Source organism: Echiichthys vipera (genome assembly GCF_963691815.1).
Source record: "Echiichthys vipera genome assembly, chromosome: X".
In the NCBI taxonomy this organism is placed as follows: domain Eukaryota; kingdom Metazoa; phylum Chordata; class Actinopteri; order Perciformes; family Trachinidae; genus Echiichthys; species Echiichthys vipera.
In genome coordinates, this window is record NC_139825.1 from 12,991,576 (window position 1) to 13,017,963 (window position 26,388).

At 42.6% G+C, this 26,388-nt stretch overlaps 1 protein-coding gene across 1 annotated transcript in view; it reads right to left on the bottom strand.

Moving 5' to 3' along the window:
• Positions 1-26,388, bottom strand: part of ephb2b (eph receptor B2b) — a gene marked incomplete at its 5' end in the record, with an annotated part of 83,221 nt that overhangs the window by 21,512 nt on the left and 35,321 nt on the right. The window contains 3 exons of the mRNA XM_083939527.1: positions 717-841; positions 20,361-20,696; positions 22,582-22,737. Coding sequence (XP_083795653.1) covers positions 717-841; positions 20,361-20,696; positions 22,582-22,737 — 617 coding nt within the window. The remainder of the gene's footprint in view (positions 1-716; positions 842-20,360; positions 20,697-22,581; positions 22,738-26,388) is intronic.

Below are 26,388 nucleotides of genomic sequence, written 5' to 3' on the forward strand. Positions count from 1 at the left end.
CTGAGAGCGGAGACTGAGACTCTTTTAGCTGCTCCCTTCAACCCACTGCTCTATGCACACTTCTGAGCCACAGCAGGGGCTGGGACAATTGTTTTGGCAGCTCTCTCCAGCAGTGTCAGAAAAGAGAATTAGACTAAAAAGTAGAACAGCTCAGCATGTAGACGAAAGCCCAACAAACGTTCTGTATATGTGCGTATGCACACATATACATGTGTGTGATTGTGTTTGTATGTCTGTGAATGGCTGTAAGCATTTTAAAAGATCATTGGGCACTGAATCAATGCACATTTGTGACTGACTGTTCTTTTGTGAAAGAATGCTGATTTGGTGGAGTTTGCCCCTTGAATACTATTTTTACAGCAGTCAGTGCACCATTGTTTCAACCACAAGTCTGTGCGCATCAATCCCCAGTGGCCCTACTGCAGGGCTGAGAGCGGTTTTCTTTTCCAGTGACTGACCGTGATTGTAATTGAAAGAGAATGAGCAGAAGTTCTAAGCAATGTTCAGAAGCTCTGACTATATCCCTCCTAGGATGCCCTTATGCAAATGACTGTGAGGCGATATTCTGAATTTAAATGTAGAACTAAACAAAAGGGTCCGTTTTAACCATTAGCACATAATTTATTTAGTTGGATAGGGAGAAAAGGAAATGGAACTTATGTTTATATGGATCAGTAAGGGCTTGGAGGAAGAATGTGTTGCTGCATTGCTGATACCTTTTCATAATACTGTAGCTCATAGTCCAGGATGACTCCATTAGGCTGGTCAGGCTGGGACCAGGAGAGGGTGATGCTGTTCACAGTGCGACTGACCTGGTGCATTATAGATACTGTAGATGGAGCTGTGAGGAGACAAAACAGTGTGTTAAGGATGAAGCAAATAGGTCACTACAGACTTCACAATCACGCACAGAGTGCAAGTTTTAAAGCATCTTTAATCTCACAGTCAAACAACGCGTTCTGTAAAGGTGTAGTACGTAATGCCATAAAATCTATGTAATATACTGCAGTCTCCTTTTAGAGAGTCTCACGGCTAGACATCCACTGCAGGCTGGCAAGTTACAACACTGGCTAAACCACATAAGCAGACCCACGGGACTTCCCAGTGTCAACTGTGATTTTCATGTGATTAATTTACACTTGACAAACCACTGATAACAGACCACCTTCTCCAAATAAATCACAAGACCACCATGCATTACATTCAGGAAGCCAATGTAGCCGGCCACATAAACTTAAACAAATCACAAGTCTTAAAAATCTTTTTGTGCACATTTGTCCTCCACTTTGTGATTTTGTTGGAGTTGTTTATGCATATTTACTTAGAGGACCATAGCTCTGTTTTTTAAACTTCTGTATTTTCCGCACTATAAGGAGCACCACATTATAAGGCGCACCTTCAATGAATGGCTTATTTTGAAACTTTTTTCATATATAAGGCGCACCGCATTATAAGGTGCATAGAATAGACACTACAGTCGAGGCTGGGGTTACGTTAAGGACCGCCTCTAAATTCATTGACGTTAAGTTCGCGTGCTAGCGCTGTTGCCTTCAGTCAAATAGTGATTGTACTGACACTTCTACTTGTTGCTCTCTGTTCAACAACCCACTGTTCGAGTTTGTCCTCCAACTGTAGCCATCTCGCTCTGTTCCCTCGGAAACTCTGTTTAGTTTTCTTTACTTGGTGCAGGTCATCTTGTTGCTTCTTCCACTTCTGCACTATTGATTCGTTAATGTTAAACTCTCACTCAATTCCATTCAATTCAATTTTATTTACAGTGCCAAATCATAACAAAAGTTATCTTAGGACACTTGAGGAGTAGTTGGTGACACTACTATAATGCAACTTCACAAAACAAGGTGAGAGACTGTTGACTGTGATGGTTTATCTTACAGTCAAGTTTTAAGTGTCTGCAAGTTAATTTTTAAAGCAATGAGATGAACAGAAACCAATATTCATTAGATATCTCAAACTAATGGCATGGTTCTCTAACAGTCAACAAATTACCTAAAGGTACAGTTGGACATTTAATGTAGTTTCATTAAAACTGTGGTGAATTTACTCTAAATATCCATATTACAATGCTATTTTGGGGATTAATTTAATAAGAAACCTGGCAACAATATTTTACTTATAGTTACAATATATTACCCATGTATATCCATAAGACAAGTGTTAATATCTTGAAACTCTCATTATTTAAGATCTTTTTTTTTTTTCTTTTCAAACAAACAAAACCGTTAAGATCCAATAGTGACTTGTTATGCCGTGGGTGGCCTACTTTCTTTCAAAGCCCAAAGACTTAAAACTTGCCACATTCTTTTAGTACAACCATAAGGTCAGGGGAGCTTGATCACTTCACATCCTCCAACAACCATTAGGATTAGTTCAGGGTGCCGTTGGTCAGTGTAAAGCTAAGAGAAGCAGAGGATAAAAAGCTCTGTCTGGGGAGCCTGGCAAGGCCTGCAGGCCTCCACGCCTGAGCCTGTGTGTATGTGTGAAAGGGTAGGGTGGGTTGGGAAGTCAGAGAAGGAGGGGTGCTGGGCAGGATTTATGGACACCATGGCCCACACTCATCCCCTACAGGCCGGTGCTGCAGCCCTCAGCCAGCAGCACAGTGACTCCCCTGAGTCCCAGCATTAAAGAGAGAAGTCTCTCCACCGGCACGTGTTCACTATGGAAAATCCATTGACTGGGAAATTACAACCACCACACCTGTACAATGAAGGATTCTGAGGCTGTATGTGTGTGGTTATTTATTTTATCTCATTATTTATTTATTTTTTGTTCTTGCAAATAAGTGTGTTACCAATAGTCATTCAATCTACTGTCCTAAAGCAAGGGAGGAAATTGTGTGCAAGTGACTGCAGTGAGTCAGAGCCAATGATAAAAAAGACCCTTTTATAACCTTACTCATTCTCATCAGCTAATCAGCCCTGCCTTGTGTGCCTTCTGACCCAAAGAGAAGCATCCATCTGAGACAACAAATTGTGATGTCTCATATAAACTGTGATGGTCAAGGGACTGAGCATGTCCTCATGTGCTGCTGCCAGCAAATAATTAATACATGCTCTGTATTTCATTTCAGCAAAGCACTTACTGTACCCCATGATGACCTTAGACTCTGCGGTGTACTGAACATACATCATGCCTATTTCCTGAAGCCGGAGGTAAAATAATGCATGAAGAATCCAGTCAGGACACCGGTCTCAAGAATCTCTTCCATCTCACTGTACTTAATAGTTTGTTTGCAGTCACAAGACGACAGTCTAATAAGGCAAACAGTTATTCTAAGAGGAACTCACGAGTATCCCATTACGGATGTACATATATTCAAGACTGCCACATGGCCTTTTGCTGCATAGCATTTACATTAAACACACGGCACAGCCATGCCTAGTAACCTGATACAGAGAAACAAAGGCAGCTCATGTAGTCATGTGCAGAGGATGGACACATGCCAACATGAAAAGCTGTTGGAGGAGAACACTGTGGTTTTCTTCTACTAAAGAACAACTTCCAGACAGTGGGGTCGCAGTTGCAATGTCTGTGCTCCAGAAACCTATAAGGAAAAGAGTAACAGAAAAACTGTGTTTCATTCAAATGAAGAAATTATTTTTTTGTGCAAAGTAAATACTGAGTAAAAAAAACAAAAAACATGAAGTGTTGAAACATTCGGCTTGTCGAGAAAATGGCTATCCAGCTGTGTTGTGTATTTCAAGTTAATGTAGTACATACATTTTAAGCTAAGCTGACATTCCACCAATTGACTGTGGAATGTCGTGGTACGCCAAGTCAATGTTTCACTGCAGTAAGGCCTACAGCAATGATCCACATATGAAAACCATTTTCGTACATCTAATTGATGCACTCTGAATCTACAAGTCTTCATTGTACTTCAAATCTTCAAGTGTACCTGCAATCTTTTACCCCAACCTAATCTATAATTTACAGGAATGAGAAAATACTTGGATTTCATTGTGTCAACATCATTCACTGAGTTATGCCACTAAATACAGGTTTTAGTTGTTTCAAGCCATTTTCTTTGTTGTTACAATAATTACTTTTAAATCATGTGGATTGCACCCCATTTAGGACAATTATAAATTAAAAACAAAGATGTAAGAAAGTTTCCCAGTCGTTTATATACTGGAGAACAACTAATCATAAACTATGTCAAGTCAGATACATTTCTTCAAAGTGGGGGAGCTCTACTTTCACTGCATGCCTTATTTAGAGGTTTTCTCAATGAATGCTCTATTCATGTTCTTAAAATTAATGAAGCGGTTAGAATGACAAAGACAGGGATTGTAAGCTTATGTAATTCAATTAGATGGCTGAATTGGAAAGATAAATGGAGTTGATGAATACGTCTGTAAGAGACGTTTCCCATATACCAGAGAGGAGTGAGATCGGACAGAGGAGTTGCAGCCATAATTTCTCATGTCCAAACCAAAGCTTGAGATGCATCCCTGATGATTATTAATGTTACATGCAAGGTGTTTAATTTTCCTTTCATTAGTCAGTGATCGATGCAGGATTGACTTTAACATCAGTTCAGTTATGAAAAGATTCTGTCGAAAAAGTCTGCAAGTAGCTCAGAAAGAAAAAAAAGACTTTAATGGAATGGTGGGAGTTGGTTCATTTGAAATTTTCAATGTTGTATATCACACTGCTTAATTGTTAGAGGATGGGAGGCCACAGCTGTTGTCAAAGAATTAGGTTTCAGACCTCACATCATTACCCAGCCTGGGATTTCATATGAAAGACTGTGCTTTGGAGTCTATTCCAGCATGGCGCTCTGGCCCTGGCCCAACAAACCAGAACACAAGAGCTCCGTTTCGCTCAACATCTCTAATAGATAGTTTAGTGTGATGTTTGAACACTTATTGACTTCCCTAATCACCCTAACACGAAGTTTACAGGGATATTTTCATTTCATTCAAATCCAAGCTGATTTAATGGGGCATGCTTCTGCTAACACGCAACATAAGTGGAGCTTTCATCCATCCCATTCATCTATGTCTCTTATATTTTCTTATCCTGGACTCTTTTGGTGAGCTATTCCGCTCTCTCCTTGACCATTTTCCTTGTTTAGCTGGGTTAGTTAGCTAGTTGGACTGTTAAGCCTCATCAAGTACTGCTATGGACATGATGGGCATATTCATTAAGCAAGGCTGGTGGAGTGAGACCATTGAGCATGGATGGCAGCAGAGGGGCCCCAGTCATGGGTGCCCATGTCAAAAACACCCTTATTGGACATACTTCCATGAGTAGAGGGGTCTTTAGATGTTCCAAGACCTGAAGACACAATAACCGTTAAATCAAGCCTTGCTTGAAGAAGCAGGGGTGGGAAAATTACAGCATTCAAAATAGAGGTTTTTATTTCCTGCAGCTGACTAATATTTTATGGACAGTAAAAGACAGCACTACCCCATGCTGTGATTCGTAGATGCAGCACAGAAAAAAAGGGAATAACATATGAATCATAAGCTTCTGAAAAAGTAAATGTTTACAGCCCTTTATCTGCATCTTTCTGACATCCTAATGTGTCTACAAACGTGGTTCTGATATTATTACACGTTCTGGTGCAGAGAGCAATGCTATGATTTGGGGAAGATGGGGGAGGTAACCAGAACAGGTCAGGGCTTGTAAATGCCTTTTCTTTTTTATTGTAAAAATGGTTTTCCTTACAGCGCACCCAGTCCCAAAGGGCTCAAACCAGCTGGTCCTTTACCAGGCAGCCTCCCAAACAGGCAGCCACTGCTCTGCCCTCTCTCTATGAGCGGCACATCGAGCCGTTTTAAAGGGAGAGGCCCCTATTTGCATGTACTTTTAGCATTCTGGCAGCCTGCCCTGTTTCCCCAGCTGCAAAAGATTGTGGGTTTTACCTCTATAAAGATTTTCCAGTGCAGTAAAGCTACAAAAGTGAGATTTCAGTTCATCAAACTTTAAAACATCTGCATGGGAGATGATTGGGGACTATAATACACTCATATACACACCATAAGCTAATTCTTAAATAGGCACTTCTGGGGCTTGAAGAGTTTTCAAATGCTTGCAGGGGTTAGGGTTTAAATCTATGCCAACCCGGGAAATCTGCAGACTGAGGAGATACAAACCAGATAAGTATGTATTGAGACAATACTGCAGAGGAAATAAGAGTCAATTATTTTGCAGCAACTGAGCTAACCACAACACAATCCAAAAAAGTATGGTTTCTTAAGAGGTGCTTTGGGTGGCCGGTACTGAAAACAATCATCAGTACTGGAGCCACTTTGAGCTTTGAATTATCTTTTAATAATTGAATAATACTTGTAGTTCTTTACTGAAACTGTTAACAGTTAATGATATAGGGTCTTCCATACAAAAACAAATGGTCCTTCTGTTGTTTAAGGGCTGTTAATCTGAACATCTTGGAATTTAGTAGATGGAATTTAAGCAGCCAAAGTTCTAACAAAAGACCTCCACAGTATTGAATGCTTGTTTCTTTTTTGCTTAAACTTGCACCATGATAAAAATAACACCACTACTTTATCGTTCCATCACTGACAAAGTCTGATATGGAAGAGGAGGAGGTAGGAGGTATACTTCATCCGCAGTGCTCAGGAGGCAATCAGCACTACTCCAGGTAGCAGTTCACACTCTGTACTTGGTCTTGGACCAACTGGTTGTCAAGCCAAGCCCCCATGGACTAAGCTACTGCTGCCCTATGAATAAACATCTTAGAATGTTTTCAATAATCCAAACCAAAAAACAGTTGTGATTGTCTAACATGGTGCCAAACCATGGTTCTTCAAACGTTTTTTAAAATGCAATAAACTTTGCAAATTCTAAAAAAGCCATCGTAAAGTATTAGAAAATTGACACACATATCTGCTGTGGTCCTTAAGTCTCTCGGGCGATTGGGCAAAACAGACAACGTTTGAGCTGTCTGCCACAGCAATGTGAAAGGAAGGAGCATTTTGACTGACACAGCCCTGGGGGAAACTGGATTCTGTTTAATCAGAAAGCTGCTTTTTTTTTTGCATTTAAACAACTTCCAAACCGGCATCTCCGAGGAGAAAAACTCCACAAACAACAGAATGCAATGCATGTCAATATTTTACAATGTTGGAAAGGCCAGTGTGGGCTACAGCTTTCTTTTTCTCTGATTTGGAATTAAAAGTTTTTAATAAAAACATAGAATGCTTACATTGCATCAATAATGCTGAATGGCTTTTAAAAATGGTGTTATGTGGATTGACATGATTCAGTCCATGTTATCACGACAATAGTCTTTGCAACAAAATGAACAAGTGTGGAGAATACAGTTCATGTACAAAATGATGTGTCCTGGATTCAGTAAATCTAAGTACATCTCAAATCTTCCAATGAACAGTTGGTGTGTGTTGCTCCAAAACAGACACCTAATTACATGCCCATTATTTGAGTGTTATATTAAGCATTTTAAAAATGTAGACGATAAAACATTGACAGTACCTTACATTTTTCAACATTCCCCAATGAGGAGTTCTTCAGAACAATACAGTTTCTTCTTGATCACTCGGATCTATGGATTTATGCTCATTCATAACAAACAAAACAGGAAAATGCTAGGTATCAGTCAAACCACCCCCTACTGTTGCTATGGAACAGTTTCGAACTAACAATTTCCCCAACATAAACAAGATGTGGAAGTTGCATGTAGCACGTCTGCTCCAGTTCAATTTTAATGCACTGATATGACTGAAGGCTTAATGTCTAAGTCATGCTTGAGTGGCACACAATAGGAAGGATTATAAAATATCATATCCGCTTATAAAGTTCCTGACCCCAATTTACACATGAAACCTTCGAGAGGATGATGCTGGATGCAGATCGCATGATCAGCAGTATCTATGCAAGTGAATCAAGGCTACATTAAAAAATGAGAGGCATTAGTGACATCTGAGCAGGAGCAGAGGGAAGCAGCTCGTGTTCAAACCAGAAACTCCAGACAATGACACCCCTGTTCTGCATCTGCCTTAAAAGGAATGTTTAATCTATATGTCACCACATGAACTTCAACTTCAGACTGGAGAGTTAGAACAAGAAAAAGAAAGGGAGGAGAAATGCAGATCCATTATGTTAACTGGTGAAGTTAACATTAAAGTTGATATAAAAATCAATAAAATTAAAAACCACAGTGGTGATTAGATCATGACCGCTTTTCATCACTGTCATATTATAATATATATATATTTAACTATCATTATCATCATCATGCTCTTGTAAAGAGTAAATAAATGACTGCATTAAAACACAGTCAATTATTCAGGCACTTCAGTCTACATAAAACTAATGCACTCAACAATAATTAATTGTATATTCACATTATGTTCCCTTTTACAGCCCACTGGGCCAAAAGATCGTGGCCTTTTAACCTAGATTCGTATGCAGGCTATGTGCATACTCTATTCCACTCCTCTCTGCACAGGCTTGAACCTGCAGTCACATCCTCAAGGAGGGAAGAGATTCATGTAATGTACCCAGAGAAAAAAAACACATGGCTATTGAATGATTTATGAACACGATCAATTAGTTAACTAATTCTGACAATCCATGTGCTAATTCTCTTCTGGGGAGTCATAATTAAATTCATATTGCATGCTAGGTTATTTAAAGTCATCTGAGGAACTGCATTGTGAACCCTGCAGGCTGCTTACCACACACTTTATCGCTAAGCTGATCTCACTCTGCTGCAGTGCTCATCTGAGTCTTTCTTTGAAAACAGGTTGCTCTGTATCAACAGTATGAATGCAACGTATGTATGACTGGCTGGCTGACTACCAGAGCAGCCTTGTCTCAAGGCTCTGTCAGTACTGAGCTCCAGGTGCACGCTGAGGCCTCCTGTCTGTCTGCCTGGCTGACCTACTGGCATACACCATATGCGCTCTTTTTTACACCTTCTGTCACTGTCACACAGCACGCCATGTAAAGTGGTGGTCCCTGTCTGACTCTCTGTCTCTCAAGCGTTTTAGCTTTCAGTCTCATGTATTGCTGTGACTTCATGAAAAAAGATAATAAACTTGTTGTTGATTTCCTTATCAATTTACTGGAACTGCACATACATAAGGATGTATAATAGCTACATAAAAAATAAAGCACATATGATTGCTTTTGTGCATGAACTAGCTCTATTTTTGTTCTGTTACATAGAAAGTTGTAAAGACTAAAATTACCCTGCATGTTATAAAGGCAGATAATCAACCATGTATTGCCATGAATGTGCCATTGCACTACATATTATACAGTATGTACTTTTTTTAATGGGTGACACAGTCCTAAAGTCAACAGCGTAGTAGCCACATTTGGCTGGCTGGTGCATTGACACATTCTGGCAGTCCCACCTGGCTCTGAACCATGACTTTTCACACCACAGCCCGGTGGAGCAGCAAAGACCCTGGTAGCCTGGTTACAATGGACCTGGGCAATTTGGACAGTAATTAAGTCATAAATCTTCCCCAGACCATATGAAAAGGCTACACCCGATTACGACGCACATACTCTGACTAATGTGGATCACTTCCACAACCACCCAGTTTACCTGATAAGAAACCAATTCAGTCCCTCTGCTTCTCGATAGCATTAGGAGAAGACGCTGTAGCTCACCTTCAGTTAATGAAATGCCTACACAAATATGTCCTCAGGAATATATTTTACCTGACCACTATAGAAAGCAATGGCATACACAGAGGGTATATGGAGATCTAATTAATCTGTCAAGCACTGCTGAATTATCTCACATAATACTGAAAGTTTGCATTTAGGTAGGGGATAATCTGTTTTATATGTACTGAAATTGATGATACGGCAGCTCAGCAAAAGGATAGCAAATAATAGCTAACTAATAATGTGACTGCCAGTTGAGTGTTTGTGTCTTCAGTTCCAGATTTGTCTGTATACAGTAAATGCACATTAGTTATTTTTTAATACATAAAATAACTAAAAGAGATTTAAATAGATTCTGCTGCTTTCAAACAAAAAACACGAAATAGACTGTAGCACTAACCATAATTTCCACTCCATAAACACAGGCATGGGCATGCTGATCTCGAGCTGTTTCGTCAGTTCAAACTTAGCCTTGTTCAGACTTTAGTGTTTACTAAATGTTTCACGTATGACTAAATTAAAACAGGTGACACAACCCAGACCAATAAATATTTACACTCGGAACTGGAAGGTGGGTAGAAGGTGTAACTGTTACATAAAATTACGTTAGAATACATTATCTGAACCAACTGTCAAAACTAATGTTAGCTTGCCAATAATACTTCAAACACATATTTCTCCATGTATGCAGACATAAAAATACAGGAATTGCTTTTGACCGGATGTTTTCTAGCAACCGATTTACACATTACTAAAGTATTTACTAGCTAACACATCTCCTAAGTTTTAATGATGATACCTGAACTTGGGAAGGACTTTACATTCAAATGCAGTAATGGATATAAGAATAGCTGGTGCAATGCTATCCTGAATTCAAACACCTGCTGACACGTGTGCAATATGTGTTCATAAGAATATTTACTGTTTGTGTTATGTGTTTGTCGTCCCTCTATCCAGCCATGTGTGTCAGAATGTGTGAAGAGGAAATGGCAGGATGTAGTACTGTGAAGTATATTAGGAATCATAGACTGCCACCGAGGTATAAAAAACATTTGATTAAACTTCATGGTGGTTATGTGGTTTCAGCAACAATTTTCACTTCATACAAAAATAATGAACTAAGGTCAACTAAAAGGATGTAGAGAACATGAGAAAAAGAGGACTGAAAGTGCCGGTGGTACGCTTTGGGGACCAACTCATAGGCTTTCAAGACAGCAGTTTTCACTATCACACAACTCAAACTGTCAGCTGCACTCATCACAGCATAAGCGGCCTTAACATGCACTGGAGCGACAAAGTGCGCTCCAGATTTGGCCAACCCTCAGATCAGCCACCCCAAGTACACTCCCTTTTACCAAATCCTTTTTTTTTGAAAATCTAGTTTCAACTTTTCCTTCCCATGTCTCATTCTTTCCCTTTCAGTGTAATGGGGCATTCACACCAAACGTGATATAAGCGAATTGAGCGACAACTCTACATTACAAATCACCGGCGAAATGACACGCGATTCAGGCGGAGGCGGCACAAATGTAGTGTCTAATGCGACAAGACGTGACGCAAATGAAGCATCTAGAGCAGGGGTGTCGAACTGATCTAGTAAAGGGCCGATGTGGCTGCAGGTTTTCATTCCAACCAAGCAAAAACACATCCTTTACTGGATCAGTTTGACACATGGTCTAGAGTGTCTGAAGCAACATCGCGTAGCGACAGCCAATCAGCATTGAGATTGCGGTAAGCGTCATCAAAGTTCTCCTGAGACATCCAGGGGATCACCGGGCTTACCAAAGCCACTATTGTTGCAGTCCTGTGGGGAAACCAGTCTGTTCATGTGGATATAATATAATGGATATAACTATGAACTGTGGATGACAGCGACGTGCCTTTAGGCATCTATTCTGCCGTAAATCCAGAAGAAGAAGAATAAATCCATCAGTGCAGAGTGAAGCTGAGGAGGAGACCGGGCAGCCCCTGTATAGCTACAGAGGTTAAATCACTGACAGCCTGATCTCACTACAACACGGCGGCTCTTTTAAGAGCCACACACTTCATCTGAGAGCTCATTTCTGTTCTTTTAAAAGCATTCAGACCCCTGGTTAGCACTAGCATCACTTTCCATTGTAGCACAACAGCAGAGTAGGCTGAGCCGGGGGTTAGCTTCTGTTAGCTAGCTCGGCTGCCATAGATGCAAAATAAGATCAAAAATGTGACAAATGTGACCAAGCGGCGCGTTACAAGCATCTGAAGCGATTGTATTTGAGTTATTCACGTTTGGTGTGAACGCAACATAATACACTTGTCAACCTTTCCAAAGCAAGCTTACCTTTTTTACTCTTATTGCAATTCCTCCTGCTGCTCAAAAGTAAGACCTGCATTCATCCGAGAAAGCCGAATTAAGCTCCTCAATCAAAACCACTTTAATCACCAAACATGTTTCTGAAACATCCTAAATGTCAAATAAATACACCAAAGAAAGGCCTTAAAGCTAAGTATCCCCATGATGGAGCGTCAACAAAATCTTAGATTGAGGCAATAATTATAACAACTGGGTTACACAAAGAAACCCTGGAGAGCACGGTGTCAAACATGCAGGCACATACCAAGTGGGACAAACAGTGAATCCAACAAAAAGTACAGTTTAACCATCTAACAATTCACACATGAGGCTAAACTAGCCACAAGGAGTTTTTTCCCACTAACTGCCGAGCCAAGTCTAATAAACAACTCACCCCTGGTCTTCATGCGGCTTGCAGCGAAAATGAATGCACTGTAAATCAGCAGGCTTGTTAAGCCACCTGCAAGCAGGTAACCTCAAAATCTCCTGGATTTGCTCCTGTAGAGATACTACCAAAAAGGCAAACAGATGAAACACCACTTAAACCTAACATGAAAACTCCAAACACTGTGCCTTGATGTGGCAACACTCCCTTTCTCTTCGGACCAAAACAGATAACATCCCTGAGGAGAAAACAAATTATTCTACTAATCTTTGCATGTTGCGTCTCCTAACATCTAAGCGCAGAACAAACAGACCCAACTCGCCCAAACGTGCACTAAGACCAAATCAAGTAATCAGCTGTAACAAACAAATACAAGACATACAAGGATGAAGTTGTTCATCCCTGTATGTCTTGTGCCTTGTATGAAATCTCTGATTAAACCAAATCAAACTAAATTAGGGGAACCCCTTTAACAGTTTAACAACTAAACAACTTACATAAAACCTTCTTGTTATCTTACTTCTATAACCTTACTTATAATTTAACAGATTAACTGAAACCCTGGAGTTATGTATTTTTTTTTAAGAAATGTGATCAGTATATATTTCTTTCACTGAAAACACATTCATGAACTAAATGCAGCTTTACTAAAGTGACAATTACTCCTATAATCCAGTAAATCTTTAAAATCTTATATTGTTTTTAAGACATTTTAAGGCCTTAAATTCAGATTATTGGATTTCACACATCGTAGCCTATATGGTTCTCTACGGGTGCCTCTTGCTCAGGTTGTCAGTCACTGGTGCACGTGTAAAACAAGAATGGAGCAATAGAATAAAGGAGAAAACAGTGTGCAAAGGAAGTGCTCATGGGAGTTGTAGAATCACAGTGTCACATTGCAATGAGTTCATTATTTTATGTTTATGCATTCTGGAATAACTACAATTAATAGTCTATATTCACCACCCACCAAAGTGGCTATAAAAGTGACTGTTACTGCCAAGTTCTACCCACATTTGGCGGCGCTGTTGTCAAGCCCAGCTGACATGTTTGTGTAATATGTGGATTCATTTGAATATATACCATGTGGGCTCTTTTCTTATATCTATGGTTTCTAGCCTTTTCGACCCAGCCATGGGTCTTAGACTGTGTGAAGACAAAATGGGAGGAAGTAGTACTTTGAAGTCTAAGAGGACAAAATCACATACTGCTACTCAGCAGTCAGAAACATCTGATTAAACTTCAGGGTGGGAATGTGGTTTCAGCAACAATTTTCACTTCATACAATACTAATGGATGCAGGCCAACTAAGGGGATGGAGAGAACTTGGGAAAGGAGGAGTCTGAATTGTAAAACGGTTTCAAAAGGCAAACGTGTTTACCTGCTCTCAGATATTAAAATAATATTTATAGAATATTTAGGTATGTTTCTAAGTATGCCATAAAATAAAATGTATAATGAGGTCTGTGGCCATGTGTTTCGTTTATAAGGAGGCTGCACTACTGAGAGTTCCACTTGCCAAAGAAACATAAGTTTGTTATAGTCAGACATGTTTTCCGTTTACGGAAAACATGGCTGGCGGCAGTTAGAAATCTCAACTGGGAAATTACGACCTCTGACTTGAACTGGAATACAGTGTATGTCATTTTGCCAGAAGTTTCTAAGCTGCCAAGTAATGTAGGGACTCAACGTCATATAATACCAGAGGGCCTGACAATGCACACCTGTTTATACTCAATATGACAATAATGATGACAATAAACAATATGACTGTGCCGATGATCGGCATTACCATTACAGGCAGGAAATGCATACATGATACATACTGTACATCGCCCAAAGGGGGGCGACCCCTTTAACAGTTTCTCACAAAACTAAACAACTTAAACAATCTGGCACCCGGTTACTATATTTTTATAGAGTCCAATCCTCACCCCCTGCACGCTGTGGCAAGAGGCTGACACCCAGAAATGTCCTTAAGAGAAAACACAGGCAGAGGACAGGGTCTCTGCAGATATAGGCACCATGTACTTCTAGTGGGTCATAAGTGATGACTGATTTTGCATGAGTCAATTAATATATATTTTTTTTTTAGAAATAATCCTACTCATTCTGCCGTTACCTCTCCGGGAACCATCACCTTATCGTGGTGGAGAGGTTTGTGTGTCCCTGTGAACCTGAGGGCTGTGTTGTCTGGAACCTAGTGCTCCTGGTAGGGTCTCCCATGGCAAAGTGGTCTCAGGCGAGGGGCCGGACTAAGAATGGTTCACAAAGACTCAATGGACAAACAACGAAGAGGAAGAGAGACCCTGCCCGGAGGATGCCCGGGGCCCCCGTCTGGAGCCAGGCCCAGAAGGAGGGCTCGCCGGCGAGCGACTGGTGGCCGGGTTTGCCATGGAGCCCGGCCGGGCACAGCCCGAAAAAGTGACGTGGCACCTCCCTCCTCCCCATCCTGTGGGCCCACCACTCGCAGGAGGAACCACTTGGGTCAGGTGCGCTGCTGCACGGGGGGCAGTGAAGGTGAGGGGCCTCGACGGACCAGACACGGGCAGCAGAAGCTGGCTCTTGGGACGTGGAATGTCACCTCTCTGTCGGGGAAGGAGCCGGAGCTTGTGCGGGAGGTGGAGCGCTACCAGTTAGATCTGGTGGGGCTTACCTCCACACACAGTCTCGGTTCTGGAACTGTACTCCTGGATAGGGGTTGGACACTATTCTTCTCTAGAGTTGCCCAGGTTGTGAGGCGCCGGGCGGGTGTGGGGATACTCACAAACCCCCGGCTGAGCGCCGCAGTGTTGGAGCTCACCCCGGTGGACGAGAGGGTCGCCTCCTTACGCCTGCGGGTGGTAGGGGGGAAAACTCTGACTATTGTTTGTGCATATGCACCAAACAGCAGTTCAGAGTATTCGGCCTTCTTGGAGACCCTGAATAAAGTCCTGCATGGGGCTCCGGTAGGGGACTCCATAGTTCTGCTGGGAGACATCAACGCCCACGTGGGCAATGATGGAGACACCGGGAGAGGCGTGATTGGGAGGAACGGCCTCCCTGATCTAAATCTGAGTGGTTGTCAGTTATTAGACTTCTGTGCTAGTCACGGATTATCTATAACCAACACCATGTTCGAACATAAGGATGCTCATAAGTGTACGTGGTACCAGAGCACCCTAGGCCAAAGGTCGATGATCGATTTTGTGATCGTGTCATCTGATCTGAGGCCGTATGTTTTGGACACTCGGGTGAAGAGAGGGGCAGAGCTGTCAACTGATCACCATCTGGTGATGAGTTGGATCAGAGGATGGGGGAAGATTCTGGACAGACCAGGTAAACCCAAACGAGTAGTGCGGGTGAACTGGGATCGTCTGGAGGAGGCCCCTGTCCGAGAGATCTTCAACTCACACCTCCGGCGGAGCTTTTCTGGCATCCCTGTGGAGGTTGGGGGCATTGAACCGGAGTGGGCAATGTTCAAAGCTTCCATTGCTGAAGCTGCAGCGGTGAGCTGTGGCCTCAAGGTCTTAGGTGCCTCAAGGGGTGGTAACCCTCGAACACCGTGGTGGACACCGGTGGTCAGGGAAGCTGTCCGACTGAAGAAGGAGGCCTTCCGGGATATGCTATCCCAGAAGACTCCGGAGGCAGTTGCAAGGTACCGACAGGCCAGAAGGGCGGCAGCCTCTGCTTTGTCAGAGGCGAAGCAGCGGGTGTGGGAGGAGTTCGGAGAAGCCATTGAGAAGGACTTTCGGGCGGCACCAAGGTGCTTCTGGAAAACCATTCGACATCTCAGGAGGGGGAAACGGGGAACCGTCCAAGCTGTTTACAGTAAAGACGGGACGCTGGTGACCTCAGCCGATGAGGTAATTGGGCGGTGGACGGAGCACTTTGAGGAACTCCTTCATCCAACTAACACGCCCTCTTTTGTAGAGGCAGAGCTGGAGGCTGATAGGGAATCATTGTCAATATTCCTGGCGGAAGTCACCGAGGTAGTCAAACAACTCCACAGTGGCAAAGCCCCAGGGGTTGATGAGATTCGTCCAGAAATGCTGAAAGCTTTGGGTTGGGAGGGGCTGTCTTGGTTGACACGCCTCTTCAACATTGCGTGGAAGTCTGGGACAGTGCCAAGGGAGTGGCAGACCGGGGTGGTGGTTCCTCTTTTTAAAAAGGGGGACCAGAGGGTGTGTGCCAATTACAGGGGTATCACACTACTCAGCCTCCCTGGTAAAGTCTACTCCAAGGTGCTGGAAAGGAGGGTTCGTCCTATAGTCGAACCTCAGATTGAAGAGGAACAATGCGGATTCCGTCCTGGACGTGGAACAACGGACCAGCTCTTCATTCTCGCAAGGATCCTGGAGGGGGCCTGGGAGTATGCTCATCCAGTCTACATGTGTTTTGTGGATCTGGAGAAGGCATATGATCGGGTTCCTCGGGAGATACTGTGGGAGGTGCTGCGGGAGTATGGGGTGAGGGGGTCACTTCTGTGGGCCATCCAATCTCTGTACACCCAAAGCGAGAGCTGTGTCCGGATCCTCAGGAGTAAGTCGGATTCGTTTCCGGTGGGGGTTGGCCTCCGCCAGGGGTGCGCTTTGTCACCAATCCTGTTCGTGATTTTCATGGACAGGATATCAAGGCGTAGTCGTGGTGGGGATGGGTTGCAGTTCGGTGGGCTGAGGATCTCGTCTCTGCTTTTCGCAGATGATGTGGTCCTGATGGCATCGTCGGTCAGTGACCTTCAGCACTCACTGGATCGGTTCGCAGCCGAGTGTGAAACGGCTGGGATGAGGATCAGCATCTCTAAATCTGAGGCCATGGCTCTTAGCAGGAAACCGGTGGATTGCTTACTCCAGGTAGGGAATGAGTCCTTACCCCAAGTGAAGGAGTTCAAGTACCTCGGGATCATGTTCACGAGTGAGGGGAAGATGGAGCGTGAGTTTGGCCGGAGAATCGGAGCAGCGGGGGCGGTGTTGCAGTCGCTCTTCCGCCCCGTTGTGACGAAAAGAGAGCTGAGCCGGAAGGCAAAGCTCTCGATCTACCGGTCAATCTTCGTTCCTACCCTCACCTATGGTCATGAAAGATGGGTCATGACCGAAAGAACGAGGTCGCAGGTACAAGCGGCCGAAATGGGTTTTCTCAGGAGGGTGGCTGGAGTCTCCCTTAGAGATAGGGTGAGAAGTTCAGCCATCCGTGAGGAAATCGGAGTAGAGCCGCTGCTCCTTAGCGTTGAAAGGAGCCAGTTGAGGTGGTTCGGGCATCTAGTAAGGATGCCCCCTGGGGCGTCCAGCTGGGAGGAGGCCTCGGGGAAGACCCAGGACTAGGTGGAGAGATTATATCTCCACACTGGCCTGGGAACGCCTCGGGATCCCCCAGTCAGAGCTGGTTAATGTGGCCCGGGAAAAGGAAGTTTGGGGTCCCCTGCTAAAGCTGCTGCCCCCGCGACCCGACCCCGGATAAGCGGATGAAGATGAGATGAGATGAGATGAGATTCTGCCGTTAAGCCTGCAGAGTGAGATCATTTCATCCATTTCCAAAGAAAGTTGAACTTTTCAATCAGATTTTAGTTGCAATATTCTTAAATACTGAGTTCAACATTTTCTAGATACATGTTTTAAATGCATCAATACAATAACACATTTAAATCCGCTTCTCTCTCCCCTGTAGTGTTATCATATGCCCACTGTTTGGGACACTAGTCTAAGGTCACCACCCTCTCACCTGTCAGACCTAGTTAGAGCAGTGTAACACCTATACACACATTGCCCCTTGACGAAAAGTGCCAGATTAGTCTGTCTCATTCCCTCTGCTCATTTAATGTCAAAGAGCAAAATTATTTTTAAAGACAGCTCAAAGCCAAAGTAGATGGCTTACTTGTGACTCAGTATTATAAAAAAGGGACTGGAGAGCATTTCAAAGCTTCTTCGTATTTAAGTTTTAGGGAATTAGTCATATGCTTATAAAACAGACTCAAGTACCATTCAGCATGGCATATCCTTTTGTGTGGCATTACAGTGTGTAATCAAGCGCTGCACTTTTTCAGGGCAATCACCTCCTTTATCACAGAGGATCTGTCGCCAACCACCTACAGAGTGGGAGGATAAGCCTTGTGGGTAATAGAGTGCGGTGGGTGCTTGATTGGGTATGGTGAGTCAGAGGTTTTGCTCACATCTTACACCACTCTCCTCCCCTGCTCCCACCCTTCACACCAACAAGTCATAGCTGAGGACAGTCATCCACACAAGATATGGGACACACTTGCACGCCACTTACTTTCAATTTACTGATTTATTCGTTGCTTTCGTTTAAAGCTTCAGCCTCTGGCCCAATGTGAGCTTACTAAGGGACTGATTAACATGCATACTAAATTTCAAACATTCGTTTTTTTTGTTTTTCTTCATTCAACTCATTGTCAGTATAAGAGGGAGGCACAGAACTGCCTGAGGTAATTAGGGGTGACATGATGTTTATGTAACCTCCAAGCCTCACAAACCAGGCGCAATTATGGGCTCCTGGTCCCTGTGACCCTGACCCTGTAGCGTAGCACCACAAAACTGCAATCCCGTGTCCCAGGGGTGAGCCTGGTTTTGCAGGGTGATGGGGGACGGCGGGCGGGTGGAGTGGGAGCAAGCAAGAGTTGAGTTCTTTTCACAGCTCCCTCTGACAGGAGCTCTTGCTGCCTAATCCAAAGTGACGGGTACTTCAGTGGAGAGGGCGCAGAGCCCCCCAATTTCCGCCAGGACCCCACGGCAGGGGAAGCAGAGAAGCCAAGGGTTGGGGTGGCAGACTTATTGTGGCCCACTGAGAAAGAGTGGGGCAGGGGCCTCATTACAACGCTTAACTGCACTCACAGGCCCTCATTAACCCACCACACCAGTGACTCAAATCAAAACAGACAATAAAAAGAGGTCGCCGTTTGAATAAAGACCTCCATTTTAGTGTGACTGAGTACTTTATGGAGCTCTTATACAAAAAGCTTTCCGTAAACATTGAAGTTTGCTACAGGGGGTCAATTTAAGTGTAGAAATCTCCTTAAATGTGGTCATCCAACTTGTGTGTGAGAGTATAGTTAAACAAAACCCAATATGTCAGTTGTAATAAAAGCACTGTAACACAGTGCTTTAGGTAGCTCAGTCATAGAAGACTGCCCTCAGTACAGGGGAATGGATGATGAGAGATGATAGGCATTTACGTATGTTGCTAATGGGATGCAAAGCCATGCAAAGATAAAGCCCGGCCTGTATCCCCTGCTCATCAGCGATTGGGAGAGAAAAACTTGGCATGCCAAATGATTCATTTCATAGAGACAATTAAAGAGCAAATCAATGCTGCTGCCTCTGTGAAACCAATAGAGATGTGGCCGACATCAACCGCAAGCACACAGTGGAAAACATACAAAGCTCCAATAGTTACAGAAGAGATACTGAAGGAGATTCTGAGGTATATTTCTAGGAGATCCTGCATATTAAAAAGTTACCTACCAACAAAACCTGTTTTTCATTAGAATATACTGGAATACTGTCTTCTTTAGGGGTAGCTCATACATAGTCTGCATATACCTTTATACTATGCTTAAAGTTATGTACTGTGTATATGTACGTATGTATGTTTTTTTAAATATATAACACTAGAATCAAGTAGGTGGATGAAAGTAGAGCATTGTACAGTAGATGAAGTGGAGAGATAGCACCTAGCCTGCTTGCACCTCCACAGACTGAAAAATATGGTGATGATGTCACAGTGTTAAGACCAGCGGGTCGTCACATTCTGTCACTCACATCATCAACGGCACTCTCCTTCCCATTTTAGAGCCCTTAATCTGCATACATCACCATACAGGAGAGGAAATAAAATGACTTAGTGGAGGTCTTTGCACTGTATGAAGAGGGAAAAGTGTGATGAAGAGGTACTGTACAGGGCTTAAGCGACAAAGGAGCAAAACCGAAATAGACATGGGAAAAAAATGAACGAAAAGAAAAGAGAAGAGTACATGGGGAATATAAAGTGTAGAAAAAGACAGATGGGTCCACTTACCAGCCTGGTTAGTGGTAATGTTGACTGAGGCGTACTGAGGGGAGTAGGGGCTCTGATCTGACACCCCGTTGACAGCCTGCACCTCAAACGTGTACTGTGTGTGGGCCAACAGGTCACTGATGTAGACCCGGGGTTCTGTCAGGCCCAGCTGACGGGGCAAAAACTGAACGTTGTCCCCACAGCGAGTGCAGCCTCCCCGGCCACCTCCACAACTCTTGCAGATGATGTTGAAGACTACGTCCTCGCGGCCCCCTGAATCCCGCGGCGACAGCCACTCCAGCATTACAGAAGTTTCATTCACACTGGAGATAACAGTCTGTGGAGCTGACGGGACAGCTGCAAAATACAAGAGATATTCTGTAGTTAACATGTGAGTGATTTAAACAGTACACAGAGACTTGGAAGTAAACTCTCTAATTTTGTGTGTCAATTGGTTCACTCCAAAGTTTGGTGATAATTCACTGTGGGCTCGTCAATACAAGTGTATACATACTCATAGTCACATTCTGTAGTTTTGCATTTTTTGTGAAATGTTTTGGGGGATTTTTTTTTTTTTATTTAGGAAAGAGACATGATAACAATGGTTGTTACTTGTTACTATGAGCCACGATTTCAAGGGCTCTGTACTTTTGCATGAACTACATTCCACTGCATTGTTCTAATTTTATGATGGAAGCTGTGATGTGTACTTGATGGCGTAGAGAGCATAATTACCAACTCTACTTAAATTACACAGGAGAAGAGAAAGTCCACAAGCTCACTGAGATACTATAGCTTCTTATAGATGTCTGAGCCGACTGCGTTCCAAGCTGACAGTGCCTCTTCCCCCGGGATGTCCATTTACACTCTATCATTTTCCAAGCTGGTGTCCACTTTGTCAAGTGTTTTCTTAACATCTATTCCTGACAATTTCCTCATGGAGCATTGTATAGAGTTACTGCAGTGGAGAGAAACCTTCTACTGAGACATTCTTAGCAGCTAGGCATTACAGGGTGGAAACATTCCAAATGGTGCTACATGTTGAGTGACAGGCCAAACAAACAAACAAACGAGAACTGTTTATCTTTTAAAGCCATGTGCACCTAATTATGGAAGCCGTACCTTCCAGGACTAATGAGATGAACAGCTTCACTCCGCCCACAACATCCTAAATCTGAATCGATCTCTTCTTATTTAACCTCCTTTTAATTGGCAGTAATTAACAGATCTCCAGCTCTGGAAGGAAGCCCGTTGGAGTGCCCTTCTTGGTGTCTCTCCTACATGGAAACATAACTCCTCCTTGGCATCTCCTTCCTGGGGAGGGGGACTAATATCCCCACTATTAACTGGCAGGCCGCTCTGATGGGCCCATTCTCTTGCTTTAATCAGGCCGGGCCCTGCTGCGCTTAATACGAGTGACGTGACGCTGGTTCTTTCTCATTCACAACAGCTGCTCAACTCCCACAGCCAGGCTTATGCAAATCTCCTTTGTTGGAGACCATCAAATCTTTTCCCTCCTCTCTCCCTTTCAACAGGCAGAGAGGGAGAGTGAGGAAAAAACACTACCAAAACGTTGAAAGGAGCTTTTTTTTCTCACTCACTCACGTTTTGTTTCAGTGAGACCACATTCTCTGCACTGATTCTCGGTCTTTCTCACATACACATAACCCCTCTCCATCCCTCTCAAATCGCCTTCGTTTACTTCACGCTTTATACCTCCCTCCCTCACTTTTGCTTTGGTCTATCCTTTCGTCTCTCCCACTCTCACTCAACCTCTGTGTCAGCCTCAAATTCAAATTCAAATTCAAACAGCTTCATTGGCATGACAAGAGAGAGTCTCGCCTAGGCTCATTCTCTGTGCCTGCCCCTTCACAAAGCTACCCGCCCTGGCCCAGTAACCTCTGGTCGGGCTTGGTGTACAGGCTGTGTGATATTGAGGAGGGGCAGCCGAGCCTTGTGTATTGGGTCAGATCTGGACAGCCACACTATGGGCATGTCAGCGCCGTGTTCGTGTGAAGGACAGCCATGACAGGGTTTCTCTGTTTGGAGTTACACAAACTACCACTGTCCTTTGATCCCTGGGCTCTTCTGCTTGCGTGTGTGAAATGTGTATGTGTCAAAGACTTCATATTTATGATCAAAGACTTTGTGGGTACGTATTCATGATATTTTACTTTGTGTGTTTGTGTGGAGTGCAAGTTTATGTTCACATATAGTAACATCAGTACTATACAGTACGTACTTGTGCATGGCATCTGGAGAGGATCTGAGTCGGTGCGGTAGTATCCGTTGCGGCAAACACAGTTGATGGCACCTTCACTGGTGGTACGGCTGTTTATGGGACACTGCATACAGGGTTCATCTTTTTGAGTCGGCTTGAAAAACCCAGATGGACAGGCTGAAAGAAAGAGGAGTATGCATGTCAGAATTTAGAATAAATAAAAAAAGAAAGCACATAGAATGTAAATTCATTTTATTTGTTTCAAAAACATTCACAATGTGACAACAACAGGACAATTGAGCCTATAATACAACTAATACAACTTTTATCAACTATCTAGAAAAGAAAAGAAACAATATTCTTTCCATTATTTATTATTCCTGCCATATTGCTTTACTTCAGATATTTGATTACAACTTGCATTACAAGAGAAGAATCGAGTGACCATTATTCAAAACAACCCTAAAAGCATGGACCATGAGTCAAACATACAATACACATCAGCATAAACTGACATATAAATACACACAGTGAAGCCCTGCATGTGAGGCAATTCTCTGCAGATATGAAAACATGGCAACATGTTGTACGTTTCGTTTGAATTATTCACCATGCTCTAGTTGCCTGAGAATCTTGGAAGTGCCCTGCTTTCTGTTAAGAGCCCTTTTAAGGGCCTCTTGGTGGAAACCTGAGAGGAAACTTACATTCATGATAGAGATGATGGCAAACTCACACACAATTCTGTATTTGTGCATCTTCCTGTGTGTGGGTGAATGTGGTGACTGTTTGTATGTTCCCCGTCATAGCAGTATTAAACAAACTTAGCTGTCTGTGAAATACCTTTATCCTCTCCTAAGTCACATACCGCCCAAACCTCCGCTGCTAAAAAAAAAAGCCTGTTTTTCAGCACCTACGCCATGTTAAGAGCTTTTTATTCTATCTTACGCCAAAGCAGCTACGGTTTTGCTTGAGGTAATCCAGCTCCCACCTGCCCCACCGATAAAGGAGAAAATACAGAGGTGTTGAGAAAGATGTGTTGGAAAACAGTTACATGAAAAATTCACACACGGGTATCTGGAGTTAAAACACCTCAGGTCTGGCAGTGCTGTTGTTTTGTTGAGTAACAGTATAAAAATCATAATAATGCATTGAGTCAGATGAAAGAAAACAAAATAAATCTTCTTTTCCTTCAGTTTACATATGATTGTTTTTCTTAAACTTTTCTATTATTTCTAAGTTAAAGCTGGGAGGTTCATATGAATATTTTAAGGCTACAAGCCCCCTCTCACTTCCTCCCATACACACATTTTCTGTATATTTCTAAAAACATACTAAAACATGACTGCAGTTTTCTACAAGTAATAAAAATACAGACACCATTTAATTATGAGGCTGTACAGGCAATTACAACTCAACTGTAGCATCTGGAATATGGAAACATCTGCAGCTGCAACTCTCATTTAAAAGCAAATCGGTAGAATTAGTCTGTGTCCAATCCCAATGTTTATATTAGACAGACACATCACTGTACTCAGAGAACCTATAGGCCAGGGATTAATGTTCTATTTCCCCCTTGTAACTCAATGTATATTACTCAATGCCATCACCCTCTAAATCTGGCTTTTACAGTGAATAAAAAAAAGATTGCAGACACATGTTAAGAACAAAACGCAATGCACCGATATGATTCTGCAGGTCTGTTTGTCATACAGACATGTTTAAAGTTGTTCAGTAAGATGGACTGAACCATATTGCTTGAAGGTGGGCATGGTAAAAACTGCTTTTATTAAATGGACATTATGTAAAGATCCGTTGACTCCAGCACACTAAAAAGATGAGCATTTTAGTAAATGTGTGATTTGAAAAGCGTACACGTTTTAAATGTTCCGTCTATTCATGCAAAACACAGAAGTATACCTTAAATATATAAATAATTGTTTTATCTTTACTACATTATCACAAATGTCAGTGGCAGAAAAAGTTATTCCAAAAAAAAAAGTTATGTTAAAGTAATGTTAAAGATCTCCTCATGGAGTATTAGCTTTACATGTTTCTCTTCTTCCATGATGGGAAAAAGGTTGTGGCTATAGAGCGAAACATGATGCCTGGACATTGACACTGCCATTCAACAGGGTCTGAGAAGGAGGCCCAGGCAACCACTAAGCAGGGGATTGGGATCGTACCTCTGCAGCACAGTGAGGTCTATGGGAGTGCAGAGCACCCAGGGGTAACACCAAAGGAAACAGAATAAAGAGGTAGTGCAGCGGGGAAGGAGAGAGGAGAAGTGTAGAGATAGGAACAAAGAGAGGGGAGTGGAGAGGTGGGGAATGGCTGTGTTTTGAATTTTTTCAGCCAAGGAATCTAGCATGTTAGTTTGCCTACAGCAAATGTATTTTCTGCAACAGTGTGCAGACTGTGCATAACAATCAGAACAATGACTTTAAAATCTGCATGGGGAAGAAAATGAATGAATGAAATTGATTAGCGCTTATAAAGCCCCATGATGCCTTGCTACCACAATGGCTGTATTTAAATATGCTGTGATAATTGCTGGATGGCACACTGGTGGGTAATGCAAATTTTTCACTAAACCACACCTACTGCAAGTGTGTTCCATTCTGTGTTAAAGTTATTCAAGGAATTCTTATATGTATGTTTTTATATGCATTATGTATGTTTTAGAAAACCTTACCTATACCTTCTGAAAAATCCAAGTAATATACTGTTATATACTAAGTTAAAAAAAAGAAAAAATGGCATTGTGTGATTGTGTGACAAAGCTCTCTCATCTGATTCTTCAGATAGTTTAAACAATCCATGAGCAAGTATTTGTTGAAACCATCCTATCCAGTTCAGGAGGACTCAGTATTATATGTCTTGGCATGCCTCTGTCGCCCTGCCACGGTCATTATTTTGGGGAAATATTTAGGGAATTTCCACTTTCTGCCCAGATGACAGATTTTAAGAGTTGCAAAGTTGTCTGGTGTCGGATGTAGAGAAGCAGAGACATGGAGAGCAGTGATTAAAAAACAGATCAGAGCTTTAATTCCCTACCTCCCTGTCTGCCCAGATTGCTGCTGTTGAGCTGTTTGATCACCATCCTGGCAGTCTTGCTCAACATGTGAGAGCTAAAGGCTGTTTTTTTGGATGTTTCCTCTAACTTCAGATATCCTTCTGGCAAGAAGAGGTAATTACTGCAAGAATATTCATTGACAACAGCTTCTCTGTCGTTCCTGCTTCCTATACTTAAAAAAGAATACACATGCCGCTATTAATATAATTAATATGATCAAGCAAACATGCCAAGTTTTGCTACTTTCTAGAACTGGGACAAAAACTGAAATGTGGCAATAACTCAAGAACAAAGGCCATACAGAAAAGATTTAAAAGAATGTATAAACACATCAGACTCAATTTAATGGTAGTCGTGTCAAAAGGTCCAGATCACCTCAAATTGGTTCCAGAGACATTGCTGTCATATTAACTCTTAAATCTTATATTTGACAAACAAATTGAAACTTCTGCCAGAGGGGGTGAGATAGTTTTGTGTCCAATGTTGCCTGATCATTTAAAAAGTATTACATTACTTTAATCCAACACTTTAACCTCAATCTGAATAATACATCCCCCACACACAACCCAAACCCCCAGCTGCTTGTGTCTGTCTCTGTTTATGACTTTTAATAATATATATTGACATAAAGGCTTTAATTAGAGCTTTCACTGAATAAAAATAGTACTGCAAGAGTTGCGAGAGGCAAGTAGCTGTGCAAGGGTGCTAGTCAGGTTTTACAGCAGGTAATTTGCTGGTTGGTTCAAAGGTTTCCT